The sequence below is a fragment of the Prunus dulcis genome, chromosome 4 (assembly GCF_902201215.1).
Source record: "Prunus dulcis chromosome 4, ALMONDv2, whole genome shotgun sequence".
NCBI classification, from domain to species: domain Eukaryota; kingdom Viridiplantae; phylum Streptophyta; class Magnoliopsida; order Rosales; family Rosaceae; genus Prunus; species Prunus dulcis.
In genome coordinates this window covers 13851505-13866653 of record NC_047653.1, presented here as the reverse complement: position 1 = coordinate 13866653, position 15149 = coordinate 13851505, and the positions used below count along the sequence as shown (strand labels likewise).

The 15149-nt window shown below is 37.1% G+C and overlaps 3 protein-coding genes and 1 long non-coding RNA gene across 4 annotated transcripts; 2 read left to right on the top strand and 2 right to left on the bottom strand.

Annotated features, from left to right (window-relative positions):
• The first annotated feature begins 2632 nt into the window (after nucleotides 1-2632).
• Nucleotides 2633-5815, top strand: LOC117625714 (transcription factor MYB120-like). The gene is made up of 3 exons (XM_034357249.1): nucleotides 2633-3164; nucleotides 3444-4395; nucleotides 5434-5815. The coding sequence occupies exons 1-3, from the start codon at nucleotides 2790-2792 to the stop codon at nucleotides 5694-5696; spliced, it is 1590 nt and encodes a 529-aa protein (XP_034213140.1). The 5' UTR covers nucleotides 2633-2789; the 3' UTR covers nucleotides 5697-5815.
• A 571-nt stretch (nucleotides 5816-6386) lies between these two features.
• Nucleotides 6387-8162, top strand: LOC117626562. The gene is made up of 3 exons (XR_004585594.1): nucleotides 6387-6483; nucleotides 6598-6690; nucleotides 7963-8162. It is a non-coding gene; the product is annotated as an uncharacterized LOC117626562 (long non-coding RNA).
• A 674-nt stretch (nucleotides 8163-8836) lies between these two features.
• Nucleotides 8837-11267, bottom strand: LOC117624734 (autophagy-related protein 8C-like). Its single transcript, XM_034356155.1, has 6 exons — nucleotides 11131-11267; nucleotides 10941-11010; nucleotides 10418-10473; nucleotides 9980-10032; nucleotides 9153-9271; nucleotides 8837-9056 (listed from the first exon to the last, which is right to left on the bottom strand). Exons 2-6 carry the CDS (start codon nucleotides 10975-10977, stop codon nucleotides 8968-8970), a joined length of 354 nt encoding a protein of 117 aa, XP_034212046.1. The 5' UTR covers nucleotides 10978-11010; nucleotides 11131-11267; the 3' UTR covers nucleotides 8837-8967.
• Nucleotides 11268-12885: 1618 nt separating this feature from the next.
• On the bottom strand, nucleotides 12886-14252 carry LOC117625144 (CASP-like protein 2D1). Its single transcript, XM_034356744.1, has 3 exons — nucleotides 13910-14252; nucleotides 13698-13809; nucleotides 12886-13329 (listed from the first exon to the last, which is right to left on the bottom strand). The coding sequence occupies exons 1-3, from the start codon at nucleotides 14101-14103 to the stop codon at nucleotides 13066-13068; spliced, it is 570 nt and encodes a 189-aa protein (XP_034212635.1). The 5' UTR covers nucleotides 14104-14252; the 3' UTR covers nucleotides 12886-13065.
• Between the last annotated feature and the right edge of the window lie 897 nt (nucleotides 14253-15149).

Genomic DNA, 15149 nt, shown 5'->3' with positions numbered 1-15149 from the left:
ATCTAGAATAGGCCTTTTTGAGAGAGAGAATGAGAAGATGGAAGGACCAAAATTTGGTGCTTCCAGCAATGAGAGAATATGGTTGCTCCTACTTGCGTTGGTTTTGCTAGGTAACACATGCCTCTTTTTATAAGCGCTGGAAGCCCTTTATTCACCAAAAACCTTAGATGGTTCCTCCATATTTGGTCAACTCTTCCCTTCATTTTCTTCTCACTTTCTCCTACCCAACCTTTTTTAGTGAAAACCTTTGAAATCAACTGAGTCCAAATGCATTGGGACAAAGCCTTTTTGTGCCCTAAAGTTTTCCTGCAGCTGGATCTTACATCAATTTCCAATCCTGGCAAAGCTCCATCTTGTTTTGTCTCCTCATTTCTTACGAGAGCTTATAGAGGTAAATAGGGTGAAGGTGCTGGTCGGACATAAGACACATTAGAGACTTTATGCCTTCCAGCAACTCATGCATCTAAGCAAATTGGGTTTTAAAGGTCCTAGTCGGGTTTTGGTGAAGGATGGTTGATCTCAAGTGAATAAGGTGAGGAGATTCTCTCTTTGCTTACCCATGTAGTTGGGCTCAAGAAAGTGGGCTTCGGTTTTGGCACCCCCAAGCAGCCCAGAACCTCCACCTTTTGAACCCTCAATGGGCTTTATGGACCATTGTACCCATCTACACCACAACCTGCTCAGCAAGCCCCAAGCATGTATGTGGCTTGAGACCATTTAAGCTTGTCGGGTGGTTGGGCACTAAAGGGGGGTCGTTTGGCATTACATGTTATTTGCATGCTTATGCTCAGGCTATGTTGTATTGCAGTGGCTTGGTGCTGTGTTAGATAATGCTTGACAATGCAGTGGGCTGAGCGAGCTTGTGCATGTGAAATTGTTAAACCTTATAGGTTTGCATGTGAAATTGGTAAACAAGTATCATGACCTCCCCACGTGCCGAATTCTAGAATCGCTTGGCATGACGCAGATATCAAAGCTTGCGTAGGCACTTCACAACCATATTTGATGAGCCTCCGTGTACCCTAGCTAGGCTTATTCTATAGCACAATTATGCATTAGGCCTAAAATATACATGAACCTTCCTTGAGATTTTTGGGCCTCAACACCATCAAAATCCTATTTTGTTAGTATTGTCGTGTGCAAAAGGGATTGAAATTTACATTTGTGTTTTGTGTGGCCTTCTGGTTGATAAGGACGGAAGCCTATTCATCTATAAGGTAGCAATTAAGGAACCAAGGGTTGGATGCCCTTCTTTTGTTGGTCATATATCAGTAATATTGGGATGGAGTTGTGTTGTATCGGAGAGAGAGAGAGAGAGAGAGAGAGAGAGAGAGAGAGAGAGAGAGAGAGGAGCGGTGATGTGGTTGGGTTTGGAGGTGATGGGAGGAAGGGGTAAGGATCAGCGGACATGGTGATTGGGAGTTGGGTAAGTCGGGTTGGGAGGTGAGAAAGGGAGATAGTTTTTTTTATTATAAAAAACTGCTAATTTTTTATATTATTGTACTTTATTTTTTTGTTTAAAATTCTTTTAATTTAAAAGTAAAGATTGAAGTATGGTTATAGCAATGGACACATGTCAAGTTTTGAAAATGATCTTTGGAAGTCATTTTACAAATAGGTAAATTTGTCTTTAAAAATTTAAAAATAAAGTGAATAAAGAAATAAGACAGATGATGATGTAAATAACAGCACTCTAAGTAAAACATTTTTAATTCCTAATCATATTCCAAGTAATGGTATTTTTTTTTTCTTTTTCCAAGTAATGGTATACAGATCACATTTTGGACATTATAAACACTTCATTAATACGGCTAAGACCTACTTCTAAAAGTGAATCTTTATCTTCTTCTTTTTTTTATTAGTTTCGTTTTATCAGAATAAATGAGTAGGAAACACATAAGTTTTTACTTTTACAGCAACATTACAGAGGAAATGAGGGCTCCGCGCCAGGCCGTAGGTGGCAAAAAGAGCCAAGGGGCTGTAGTTTGTACTGAAACTCTGGAAAACGGCGCCGTCTTCGCTAACTCCCCAATCTGAACGAAATGGCAATCTTGAACTGCCACTTTACCCACTTCCCCAAAAATAACCAAAACCCATCTGTCTTTACCTTTTTTACCACAGTAATGAACTGACAAATGCCAAGACACCCCAAGGAACCAGCTAAGCCTAAAAGAAGATTCTGTGTCATGTGATGAAAGGCTTTGAAAAAACCAATTGCCCAAAAATATGAGCAGCCTCTGAAAAATTATGTTACAGCTTGGAGTCTCACAAGTAGTCTTCTAAACAAATACATTTTACATTTCCTCCACTGCACAAACAACTACGACCCATCTCTCGTCTCTCACCGCTCATCTGATTTCCGGGTGCTAGAGGCTAAAGGAAGGCTTCTTCTACCACCACCACCACCACCACCTCCTCCTCCTCCTCCTCCTCCGCCCCTCTCTTTCTCCTCATACTCCAAGCCCAACAAGCTCTAAAATGTTGAAGTAGTGCTACAATAAAGTTTCTTTATCACAAAGGAGTAGAGAGGGGTCTCTGTCAAACCCAATACCGCTATCAAAAAAACGAAAAAAACCCACAGAAACTCATCAACATACCCAATAGAAAGGGCAGCATAATTAATATGTAAATTTCAAAGAAAAACTAAGCAAGTGGGGGCCACAAAAAAGTGCAGCTCAAATAGTTTTCTTTGCAATTATATACAATTTCTGCCCGGGTTGTGTGTGATATTGACTTGCTGGGCCAACCAGAATCTGTCTGTCTTTGATATTGGTCTCTCTATTTCATTGATGATGACACCCAGCAGCAGCAACAACAACAGCGGTTTGCTACAGCAGAACGAGGGAAGGTCACAGCAGGAATTGAGCGGCGGAGGAGGAGGAGGTGGTGATGTGGTGGAGGGCAGCAAGGGTCTGAAGAAAGGTCCATGGACCGCGGTGGAGGACCAGATTTTGATGGAGTATGTGAGGAAACACGGCGAGGGCAATTGGAACGCGGTGCAGAGGAACTCTGGCCTCAATCGCTGCGGCAAGAGCTGCAGGCTCCGCTGGGCCAATCATCTCCGTCCCAACTTGAAGAAAGGTGCCTTCTCTCATGATGAAGAGAGGCTCATTCTTGAGCTGCACGCCAAGTATGGCAACAAATGGGCTCGCATGGCTTCTCAGGTAACTAACTATAAATGAGTTTTCATTTTTCATGATAATTTCCTCATTTCATTTCTGTGTTTTTGATTTCTTGTGCCCATGTTTTTGTTTTGGAAAACAAAATGCTGCTGGGTTTGGCCTTTTTTGCTCTGGAAACAGATTTCATTTGGTTTCTTCCCCTGCTTTTGAAGGAAAAAAAAAAAAAAAAACTGCAATGGCTTTTGCTTTAATTTTCTGTTGTGAAACAGAAACTTCCCCGGAGAGCATCTAATCTGATTGTTTCTGTTCTTTTTTGTATAGTTACCTGGGCGAACAGACAACGAAATAAAGAACTACTGGAACACAAGGGTGAAGAGGAGGCAACGCCAAGGCCTACCGCTATATCCCAATGACATTAAACAACCGCAACAATCCCATTCCCATTCCCGATCCCTACCCACAACCACAATCCAAAACCCTTTCCAATCCACCAACAATTGCACAACCCCAACTTTTTCCTTCCAAATTCAAAGCCCAATCCAAGCCCATCATATGCACTCACTCTCTCCCACTCCACCATCTCTCTCTCCTCTCTCCTCCCCACACCATCCCAAGTCCACTACTCTCCCTTCCCTCCCTCTCTTTGATCCCAGCAACCCTCCCACCACCTCTTCCTTCTCCTCCTTCACCTTCCACCGTCCCGCCCCCATCCTCGGAGCCCCGGTACGCTACAAACGGTACCGTGACTCTGTCGGATTCTCCCCCCCAGTCTCCCCAACCCCGCAAAGAAGTGCTTCCATTCTACGCGCCAATTCAATGCCTGACATTGCCTCTTCTCACTTAACAATCACCAATTCAATTCCTGAGATTGCCTCCTTTCAGTTCCCGCGGACTTTGAACCCATCTTTACCGCCATTGCCATCGTCGCGAACCCAGTTCGAGTACTCTGAGAGCTTCTTGTCATCTACTGGCTCAGTTTACTCAGTCAAGTCGGAGCTCCCTTCAAGCCAAGTATCCCAAACGCAGTCTGAGGTTACCATTGATACCAAGGTAAGCTCGACAGCGGCAGCAGCAGCAGTATCCGCCAGCCAGTCCCACAGCAGTAATGGGTTGTTGGAGGACTTATTACAAGAAGCTGAGGTATTAGCTTGTGGTGGTGGAAATCCTTCAAAGAGAGCAAATGGGCTATTCAGTTCATTTGAGGAGAAGCATGTGTTGGATAATTATACCCGATGGCTGCAGTCTACAAGCTCCCTGGAGGGCTCGTTATTAGGTGAAGTATTGGTTTTTTGTTAATTTGTTATTCTTGTTTGTTTGTGATTGAATTTCGGTTTTCATCATAAATGCTCTGTTTCTGCTTGTTTGTGCTTAAATGCTCTGTTTCATTGTGTGCATGCAATTTCTTGTGTCAGACACATCAAATGCTGTTTAAGCTGGGCTTTTGATGCTTTCTAAAGCATTAACTTCCTTTTGATCTGCTTTGATTTTGGTTCTTTTTAATGCGTTTCAACTGCTACCTTTACTACCATATAATTGAGTGGAGAAGCACTTGTGTGGAACGGGAATTAGCACTGTTTTGCTATCCTGACCAATCATGTTAAGTGGAAAAGTTATCACGCGTAACATACCATGATTGATCGAGATAACAAAAAAATGATATTCCGTTTCACAGAAGTTTTTCTAAATTGAGTGAGTCGTGAAAGAAAAAAAATTTATGTTTCAATTATGGTTTATGACACTAAAAACAGCTCAGACGCATTAACATATCAATTGTCAAAGTTCTTATCCTCTGATTCCCCAAAATGAATTATGATTTGATTTTCTAATATTAGTGATAATGAACAAGTAAAATCATCTTCTGAAGTGGAAAACTTTGTGTCATTTGCATCTTTAGGTAAAGCCTTGATGTCCACACATTTCCATATTTCGAATATGGAGACTTTGTGTGTGAAGCGTGTGCATATGTCTTTTCTGTTCTATTCTTTTTCGCCCCTTTTTGAGTAAGTGATGGTTTAGATGGTGTGCAGATTAACTGACCCTGCCTCTAGAGTGGACTTCTCTATCTTATAGATTTATTCTCAACTTCTCTTATCCTTTTAAGTTTTTGCGCATTTGAGGGTAGGGACCGAGGATGTCTGAGTTTACAGCTCGTCGCATACTCATCTTTCATCGTATTTGCAAAACCTAGTTAAAGGCCATGCTTTCTCTCTCTCTCTCTCTCTCTCTGCTAGGAGCCATTTTCTCTTTCTTAATTTGTTTGTTAATTAATCTGACTTTCATAATAATGACCTTTTCTCTCAATACATGCCAGAAGCAAAGCCAATCCAGGATGATCACATTAGCTCCCTGCCTGAAGATTTGTCAAAGCTGTTCAGTTTCATCCCTTCCACCGAGCCCATCTCCGATTGGTATAGTGACAGTGGAGAGCTCTCCAACGGTCACTCTTCCGGATTAACGGATGCTTGTTTGGATTTTGACATGCAGCAGCATATGGCCGCATTGTTCCCTGTTACTGCCACAGCAGAGCATGGCAAAGCCTCTAGCTCTTGGGACAACTTGCCTGGAATTTGCTGAGGATGATATTCAACTATACCAAAATATTATTATAAATTATTACAGAGCATATAATAAAAGCTTTGATGGCTTAAAAGAGACTCTTGTTGTTTCATCTTCCTTGATGGCGTTTGTTTTCATCATGGTATTGTAATATTAACTTATATATCTTTTTTTGGATCAATTATGGATGCCACATTATTAATTATAGATCTAATTTATCACTTATGGTAATTGATGTTTTGTGTTGATTGCCTAATCCTTGTTGAAGAGCCAAGATCACCTGCCTGAATTGGCAGAATATTAATTAGCCAAAATTATGAATGTGGCCACAGCCAAGCTGAATCCGAACGGGGATTAATCTCATCCTCGGGTGTGTGGATACATCGTCGTATTTATCAAAAAAAAAAATTATGAATGTGGCAGGTGAAGATTATAATTATTAACTTATTTTGGAGGCCTGAAATGACATGCGAAGATTAATAATTTTAACTTAATTTGCAGGCTAATTATGGTATCCCCAAATTAGCTGGAAAAAAAAAAAAAAAAAAAAAAACTGTTGTAACTTGTTGCATGCGTGAGAGTCAGTTGTTTCTTAGGACTTCGCTTCTTCTTTTTTTTATTTTATTTTTTTTTTTTAAGAAAAAAAAAAGGGAAGTACAAATATCAGGCTTTTGTTTTGCTCATAAATATTTACTGTTTAGGTTTTCACTTTAAGGAAACAGTCAAGTCACAAACCCTAGAAGCTGACCCTAATCGATAATGGATCCTCAGCCTCAGCCAGAGCAAGTCAAGTACATCTGCGGAGGTACCCACTTTTCCTTTTGTTTCCCGAGAAAATCCGCTAGAAAAATTGGAAGAAAATAATTTTTTGGAAACATGAAAAAGCAAGCCTTTTTGATTTTGTGATGTTAACTTGTAGGTTGTGGGGAGGAAGTCACTTTGAAGCCAAACGAAAAGGTTCAGTGCCGTCACTGCGATTACTCTATCTTGTTCAAGAAGCGCACTCGTCGTAGTAAGTTTTACTTTTTCTATTTAATTTACTATTTAATTAATTATTAATATGTATATTTAAACAATTCAACCATTGCAATAATTCTCGTGAATTTTTTATTTTAGTGGTAGAGCATTTATTTTCACACGAATTCGATTTTTATTCTCTTTTTCTTTAAAGTTTTGAAGGAAAAACCACTTTTGTAATAATGCAGTTTAAAATATTAAAGTTGATCAACTTTGTGTGCACTAATAAATGCACAAGTGAGTGTTAAAAGTGTCTCATATCTACTTGTATACTTTGAAACATGCCCTTTATAAATAGTTTTTTTAAAATTGTATTTCATTAGTGTAGTTCTCCTTACAACTCTTCATGTTAGTAAGAGACATTTAAAGAATCAAACCAGGGAGAAAAAAGTCCTCACTTATCAAATGTAATAACAATTGAGTTAATTTTATTAGGTAACAATTTTTAATTTTTATAAAAACACGAACAATAACAATAAAACTAATGAACAAAGACTAATAAAATTTGGATTTTGAGCATTTTGTTTCTTCAACTCGAAACTTCAAATTTCCAATTGTGAAGTACAAGAATCTCTGTTGAGTTTTTTGCCAAATCAAATAAAAAGAAAAATAAGTTAACAAAGATGTCTCTTACAAAATTCCTATTATACATCTATTTATAAAAAAAGAATGACACAAAGAAAAGACCTTCAAATTGCTAAAGCTTTCCAATGTGGGTTGCTACCACTACCAGGTCTCTTTTTTGTCTAAGATAAGAACGTTTGTTTGGTTTGTTTTTGTTTTTTTTTTTTGAGAACTCTTTGTTTCCATATGTTTAGTTTCATTAATTTTTGTTCTTTGAAATATTATATTATATAATTTGAATTTAGTTTCCTAGAGAATCTCAAAGAGGTTTGGTGCTGCTATGATTAATGATTACATCTACTTCCTTCTGAGACACTAACGGTTTTGGGTTTTTTTTATTAAAAAAAATGTAAATATATAGGCTAAAAAAATCATATTTTTGTACCCCCACAATTTTGAGCCCTGGGCTAGGGCCGGCTCTGACTATAATATGGAATTTTGATAGCCTTATTTGTGAAGATACATTTTTACTCAAGAGTCCAACGTCCTTATCGCAACTGTAATCATTGCGCACATTTTTGTGTGTATATCATCCTTTAATGCATTGTGAGATTCACTTTCGTTGTTTACTGTTTGCAGTATGAAACTGACTCTTGCGTGGTCTACCGTTTGTTGTATGATATATGATTTTTGGTTTTTGCAGTCGTGGAGTTTCTGGCACGCTAGGGATGAATGAGGATGGAATAATTATATATACAACTGTGGCATGTGGTGTCCTACATGTTCTGATTTGCTCATGCGGGTTTGGGATTTATCAGCAATTAGTATATAGAAAAGAACGTTAGTAGGGCAATGTGACCAGTTTACGGCTTGGTCTTTAAAATAATATCATATTTTAATTGATGTCTTTTTTTTAAAAAAAAAAAAAATTTTATTTCGTGATTAAAATAGTGTCTTCGCTGTTGATGAGCTTACAAGTCCATAAGCAACTGGTATTGTTCAGCGTAACTGTAAGAACATATTTTAGAAGAGCATAAGAAACTTGGGGAATAGAATGATTATGATGCTGCTACTCATTCTACAACTAAACTTTCCGAAGTTCTACATAATGGTCATCGCCTCTTGCGAAAGCATGAGACATGACAGTTAGTCCATTTTCATTGGTGGCGGTCATGTCTGGCCCTAGCCGCCAAACAGGTATCAAGACTTCGACCTTGTTGATCAGGACCGGCTGGTGGCATTTCGTTGTCCTTCAAAGAATGAGAAGTTCAGTCATATTTTACCAACCTTAAATGAGAATGGAAGGAATGGTGGAGTAGAGTCTGGTTCAAGCATTAATGGTGGAGTAAAGTGTGGTTCAAGCACTTTAAGAAGAGATTGAATCTGCAGTAGGGGTTGAGCACCAAGCACATTCAATAGATATCATGGCACTCTAGGTAGGGAATCATCAAACACAAACGCAAAACATGAAAAATTGGAAAGAAAAATAAACATCACGCATTCGACAATTTACTCACTGAACTCATAAATGGATTAACCATATGATATTTCCAGCATAAGGTCATAGATCCAACTTTTAACGGTAGGCATTATACGAAGAGCAACCTCAAATTTGGGAATGCAATAGCAGAAGTTGAAATCCGAGAATTTACAAATATTTCGTGCTTCTTAAAAGTCTTATTTACATAACAACTTGACTGCACTGGGATTAACCAAATGTGTTTTCGCCACTGTAGGTCATGTAAAGGAAACCATCCTCATCTTTGTTTTCCTCATAGATTGCAGACATCATGGCAGCTGCAATAGCAAAAAACCAAACATATGTTGAGAAATACGTCATTAGATGATGGTATTTATAGTATATATGAAACATCTTTGGAGCATTATTCTTACCAGTGGGTGGCAAAATGTTCTTGACAAATATAAAAATAGCCTTCTCAGCACTGAGTTTTATCCTCTTACGAACCACATAAACAAACTGCCCAACAGTCAAATCAGCAGGAACCAGATATCTGTTTTGATCATTGATCATTACACAAAATCCATTGAATTAGATCGTGCACTGTGAAAAGAATGTTTTACAGAGAGTGTAACAATCAAAAGTCCATTTGTTAGAAACTAACATTTCAGCTTCAATGCAAACACTAGCTCTTCCTAATTTCTTCTGGTAATATTATGAAGTGAGAACTCGTGATGGCTAGTGATACATGTGAAGTTAAATTTCTAGATCAAAGACGCATAACTTGTTTGTGCTCCACGGTAAACACTTAATCATACACATGAAACACCCTATGTAGGAAATAATCTATAATGTAACCATAGTTTGGCAATGTCTAACTTAATCCCATGCAAGACATATATAGCCAACAACACCACACACATTCTTTCAAAATGGCTTGGAAAATTGTAAAGTGCCAGCAAGCAAGCCCATGCAGAACTCATCAAAGCAGGGAAAAAAAATCTATAACATAGAAGCATGTATCAAGTCTTGACCTTACCAAAGAAGTGTCACACACGTGCACATTCTTTAAAAGGAAAACCTTTTAGAAAATTGCAGAGTACCAGGAAGCAAGCATCATGGCATAACTCATCAAAGCAGGAAAAATAAATAAATTATATCACGTACAAGCCAGTATGAAGTCTTGATTACTAAGAAAATTGGGAACAACCAAAATAGAAATATATAAAGCACATGTGAAACAAATAAAGACAAGACTGACTTCTTCTTATCAATGTCTGGTATGTCACTTCTTTCAGCCTTCTCCACAATAACCTATATAGAGAAAAAAGAAGATGAACACATAATTCAAGAACAATTATGTATAATACAGCATACGGACAAGGATCTTGAAAGTGTTATAAAAATGCACCACACTTCAAGCCCCAAGTTAAACGAGTATTGCTTGGAGAATTTTCAGCCTTCACGAAGTCCCTTTAGAGAGGCACAAGGCACAACTCAAACACAAGAGCACATGTTTTTTTGCAAAGCTCAAGGCTCAAACAAGCTTTTCTTGGTCCAAGTTTTGTATTAATTAACATTTTGAGAAGTTAAACTTTATAATTGCATTGTGCTTAGGCTCTAAAAGGCCTTAGTTTCTAACTGCCCCATGAGCCTTTTTATCAGATGGCTCTTGATGAATTGCAAATGATATTCATACCGGAATTCTGTCAGGATACTTCTCCCTGATCCGAGCAGCTTCTGCCTGCCTCCTTTCTGGTGAAAGAAAGGACAATTAAAAAAATTAAAATAAAACAAGGAAAAATAAATAAGCTTGTAGGATCTGATCTACTGGAAGATATCAGAACTATAGTGATGCTGACTCTATAGAAGGCAGACACAGAGAAAATCAAAATAGAAAGGCCTAGAACAATTCACATTAAAAGTAAAATTCATATACTGAGGTTGACAATTCATCTCTCAACTAAATCTCAGAAAATCAGCAACACAGATCATACAACTCATAAACATAAACAAAAAGGAAAATAATAAGGGAAAAAAAGAGATAACCCAAATCAAGAAAGATAAAGGTTGAAGCTTAATTCAGTATAAAAATAACAAAATTTCAATACTATGTTCATAAATTAAGGAAATTGCAAGAGACCAATTTTCAATCAACAAAACCCATATGTAACTCGAGATCAATCACATCAGAGAGGGAGAGAGAGGGAGGGAGAGAGAACCGAGTGGGTGTTCCAGCTTGAAGGAGCTTTTAGCCATGGAGGATTACAAGTCTTGACGGTTTCGCTAGCACTTCCGAGTTCCAATCACAGCATAGAAAAAAGAACCAAATTAGGGTTTCCAATTGAAAAAAAATGGTTAATCGAAAGATACAAAAAACAAAAAAGTCTTCTATTTTCTGCAACTTCTTACCACAGAATATCTGAAGAACAAGCAAAGGAAAAATATTTTGAAAAGAATCTGCGAGCGAGAGAGGAGAGAAACTGAAGAAATACGAAAGCGAAAAACTTTGATCGGGAAACTGATATTGCTCAAAAGAAAGAATGTGACTACTTTTATTACTTATCCCGAAAGCAAATTTCTTCACTCATCACTCATTCACCTTCTCCACTAAACGACGGTCGTAGTTGTCGTTTCGTTTGCTGTTCAGAGGCCACAAACAACAATTGGTTGAGTTCTCCTTGGACTAATCTGGACTGCGATCCTTTCTGATCCTGCTCCATATTGGGCCGAGTTTCGATGGACCACAAATAGAACTGGGTCAAGTCTGACTAAAAAACGAATATAATGCTAAGCTCAACAAGTTTGCTTTAATTTGTACTTGTTAGGCCATCTCCAACCTAGACGATTCCAACCCAAAATTTCACCTTTTAAAATACAATTATTTATGTATTTTCATGATTTAAACTGTTTTTTCCTCCAATACTCATACAAAATTTCACCTTTCAAAATACAATTATTTATGTATTTTCATGACTTAAACTGATTTTTCCTCCAACCTTGCGGACTCATAATTTGAGTCCGTAATTTTATTAAATTGTTAAAGAATGATATAATCTTTTTTTTTAATAACAAATTGATGAGTATTTATAGAGTTTAGGATGTGTTTTGAGGTTGTATCGAACTTGGAATTATATATTTACTTATTTTTACTTTTGAATTTAAATTTCAACTGTTGAATTACTTTTTTCCTGTTGATTCAGCCAAGTTTTAATATCAGCCATTGATTTCTAGCCTTTAGATTTGAAAAAAAAACAAACAAACAAACAAACAAAGCAAAAAAAAGCAGCCCATTTGAAATGCAGCCACTGAAGTGCAACGTTAATTCCATATGGATTGGAATCTCAGACCAAATACAGCCCTATTTTTCAGTCAATCCAAATTTTCCCCCCTCCAAATACATAAATTGGAGAATATTTTGGGCTAAAAATTCCAAATTTTGGATTTTGTCTCCCTGGTTGGAGAAGGACTTATGTCCAAAACTGGAGTCAACTTACAGATTTGTCTTTGGTCTTTGGCGTTCTTCTGCGAATCGTACTGAAATCTGTAAAAAAAGACAACCTAAGATCTTCACTATATAAGTGGAGAATTCATGCACATGTTAAGATCTTCTTGTCTGTTGGAAATGAAGTTTAAATTTGGTCCTGATTTGAGTAAATGATGTAGTGCCAAATAAATAAATTTGGAGTGTAGGAGTACTAACAATCAAATGGACCTTCTGCAAATGTTAGGATCTTTTTCAGGTACTGCGGTTTCAATGTATTCGATTTTACCTTTGTGGTTTATGCTAGTTTTGATCGAATATTTAATTACATCAATTTGCAACCAAATTCTTTGGGTTTGCTTGGACTGAAGTGCATTATTTTAACTAATTCAATGAGCGTGGACAAGAAGGATTATAATGCCTTTACATGTGACCTACTAAATTGATAGTAAAAAAAATTGTTACTTTTGATTTTTTTCGTTTTTGTGATCGATGAAGAAGAAGAAAATCCAACTTAAAATCTCTTTCAATGCTGGCACGAAATGCATTTTAAATGACAGTCACACTACTTTCCGAGAAATTTTTGGAGCTTCATCTTCACTCTAGTTAAGTTGGTGGAAAGTTCGGCTTTGGGTGTGGTAGGTGAGAATATGGACTTTTAGTGCACTAAAGGGCTCCACTTGTCAAACAAGATGATTTGTGTTAGAAGCATAGACCTTTATTTTAATCTGGAAAGACAGACATTCCAACTACTTGGAAACACTTCAAAACTAATCATTTCATAGATATACATATAAATATATATATATATATATATATCATATTTCTTTTTATGTTCTTCAGATTTATGGAAGAAAACCCATCTAAGTCCTCTCTTCATCCACCTCTTTATGAGAAACAGCAGGTGGCTCAAACATGCTAAAGACCCTATAAGCTGAAATCACAGCTAAGACAATGAAGCTGCAAAGGGCCAGGGCATGGAGAACCAAGGCCACCTTCATTCTACTGCAGAATCTTCCATAAGAACTACAAGCTTCACTCCATGAGACTGTCCTGTCGCCATTGGAGGCCAAAGACAGTATCTCCATAACTGCAGCACCAGATGTGAGCATTAAGTAAGCCACAATCTGCACCCAAAATTCAGACAAAAGAAAAGGACACAAAATCAGCAAAGGCCACCCTCTTACATATATATGTGCCAAATTTGGGACCTTAATTAGTGGTTTTCAACATTACAATTAAGCCTTCAACACAAATCAGGATAAAAACCAAAATGGGTAATCACACATTTTATCAAAATGTTGACAACCTTTGAGGACATATGTGAAAAAAATAATAAGAACAGAATTATTTATGAGGGTAGGTATTTCTTTTTTTCCCCAGAATTCCAAACATCCACCTCCTATATATTAGTATTATTATTATGTCTGAATGTGAAAAAGAGAAAGAAAATAAAATAAATTGAAGGGGACAAAGAAGGGCAAAGAAGATGAACCTGGTCAGAGACAAAGAAAAGCCAAGCTTTAGTTACCAAGCATCTGATCCATGAGGCCATAGTTGCAAGAAAAGCATATGCAGCAGAAATGGTGCTGATGCAAACCATGTACCTGCAGAAAGACAGCTCAAATATTAAATTTAAAAACAGAAGAATTAGGCAGACAAATTAATGTCCAAGAAAATGAAAAAGAAGATGAATGGGGTTCTTGCTTGAGGCCCGTGAAATTGCTGAACTCTAGCTTCCCATAGCTGATGTTGTCTTGTTTGTTTGTCACAGTGAGCCAAATGGTTGCAATGCTAAGAGGAATCACTGAAACCCTAAGGGAGCAATCTAGGAGCTTCAGGGCAGGAACAGGAAGGTTGGAAGTGAAGTTAGGAGCATTTTCATCCAAGTTTTCTCTCATTTTTGGGCAATGCAGATAAGACCAACTTTCACTTTAACAAGAACCTCTAGTCTTATCATATGAGAGTGCTGCAGACGGCAGAGAAAGATGAAAATTTCTTTTCTTTTCTATTTTTTTTATGCACAAGAGAGATGAAAATGTTGCTAAGACTAAATGGAAATGTGGGTAATAAATATAAAACAGTTTAGGGAAGACGGTAGATATACTTGTGTACTTGTACCTTTTTCTTTTCTTTTTTTGGGTGGAAAAATAATCAATATGGGTTTATTTTTCTTTTTATTTTTATTTTATTTTACTTAGCTAAGGTTTTATTTTATTTTTATATATAAAACAAAATGCTTGAAAGAATGTGTGGAGATATATTACATGAAGTCTTGTTAGTGGGAGGGGAAAAGATATGATAGTGGGGCTGTTGCTTTTCAAGGGCAGGAAATCATGACATGGTGTTGTGATTATCTAGAACAAATGCCATGATTGATGGTGATTCTACATGACATCAGGCTTCCCTGATACTTTAAACTACTTTATTATGAGAAAGGAAATTCATAAGCTCACCATCTTTTAACTTTAGTATTAAACCCTCTCAATTATATTGAGAACAATTGAACATATGCAATGCATTCAAAAGCATAATCAATTCAACCATTGAAAGCATAGTTCCTTACTTTCATCTATTTCAAGTTCCTTAGGTGCACACTTTTATAATATATACAACCACACATATTAGCTATAGTTAATTAAAGTTTTTTTAGTACCAACGATAGTTTAAACTATAGAGAAGGGGAATTTTTCACACACGCAACTATGATGTCGTTGTTAAACTCCATTGGCAGCTATGGTTAATTATAATATAACAGTTGTCAAACATTGAGTGAAATGATGATGCTCCACCACTTAAAAGTAAAGATAATGAGCAAAATTATTTATCCAATTCCCAATCAAGTCCTTGTGTGAAAACTTCATCAAGTGAACTAGAAATCCACCTTAGAGAGGATTGTTGATCGTAAGTCTACATGACCTCATAGTGACATATTTAAGCTCTTCTT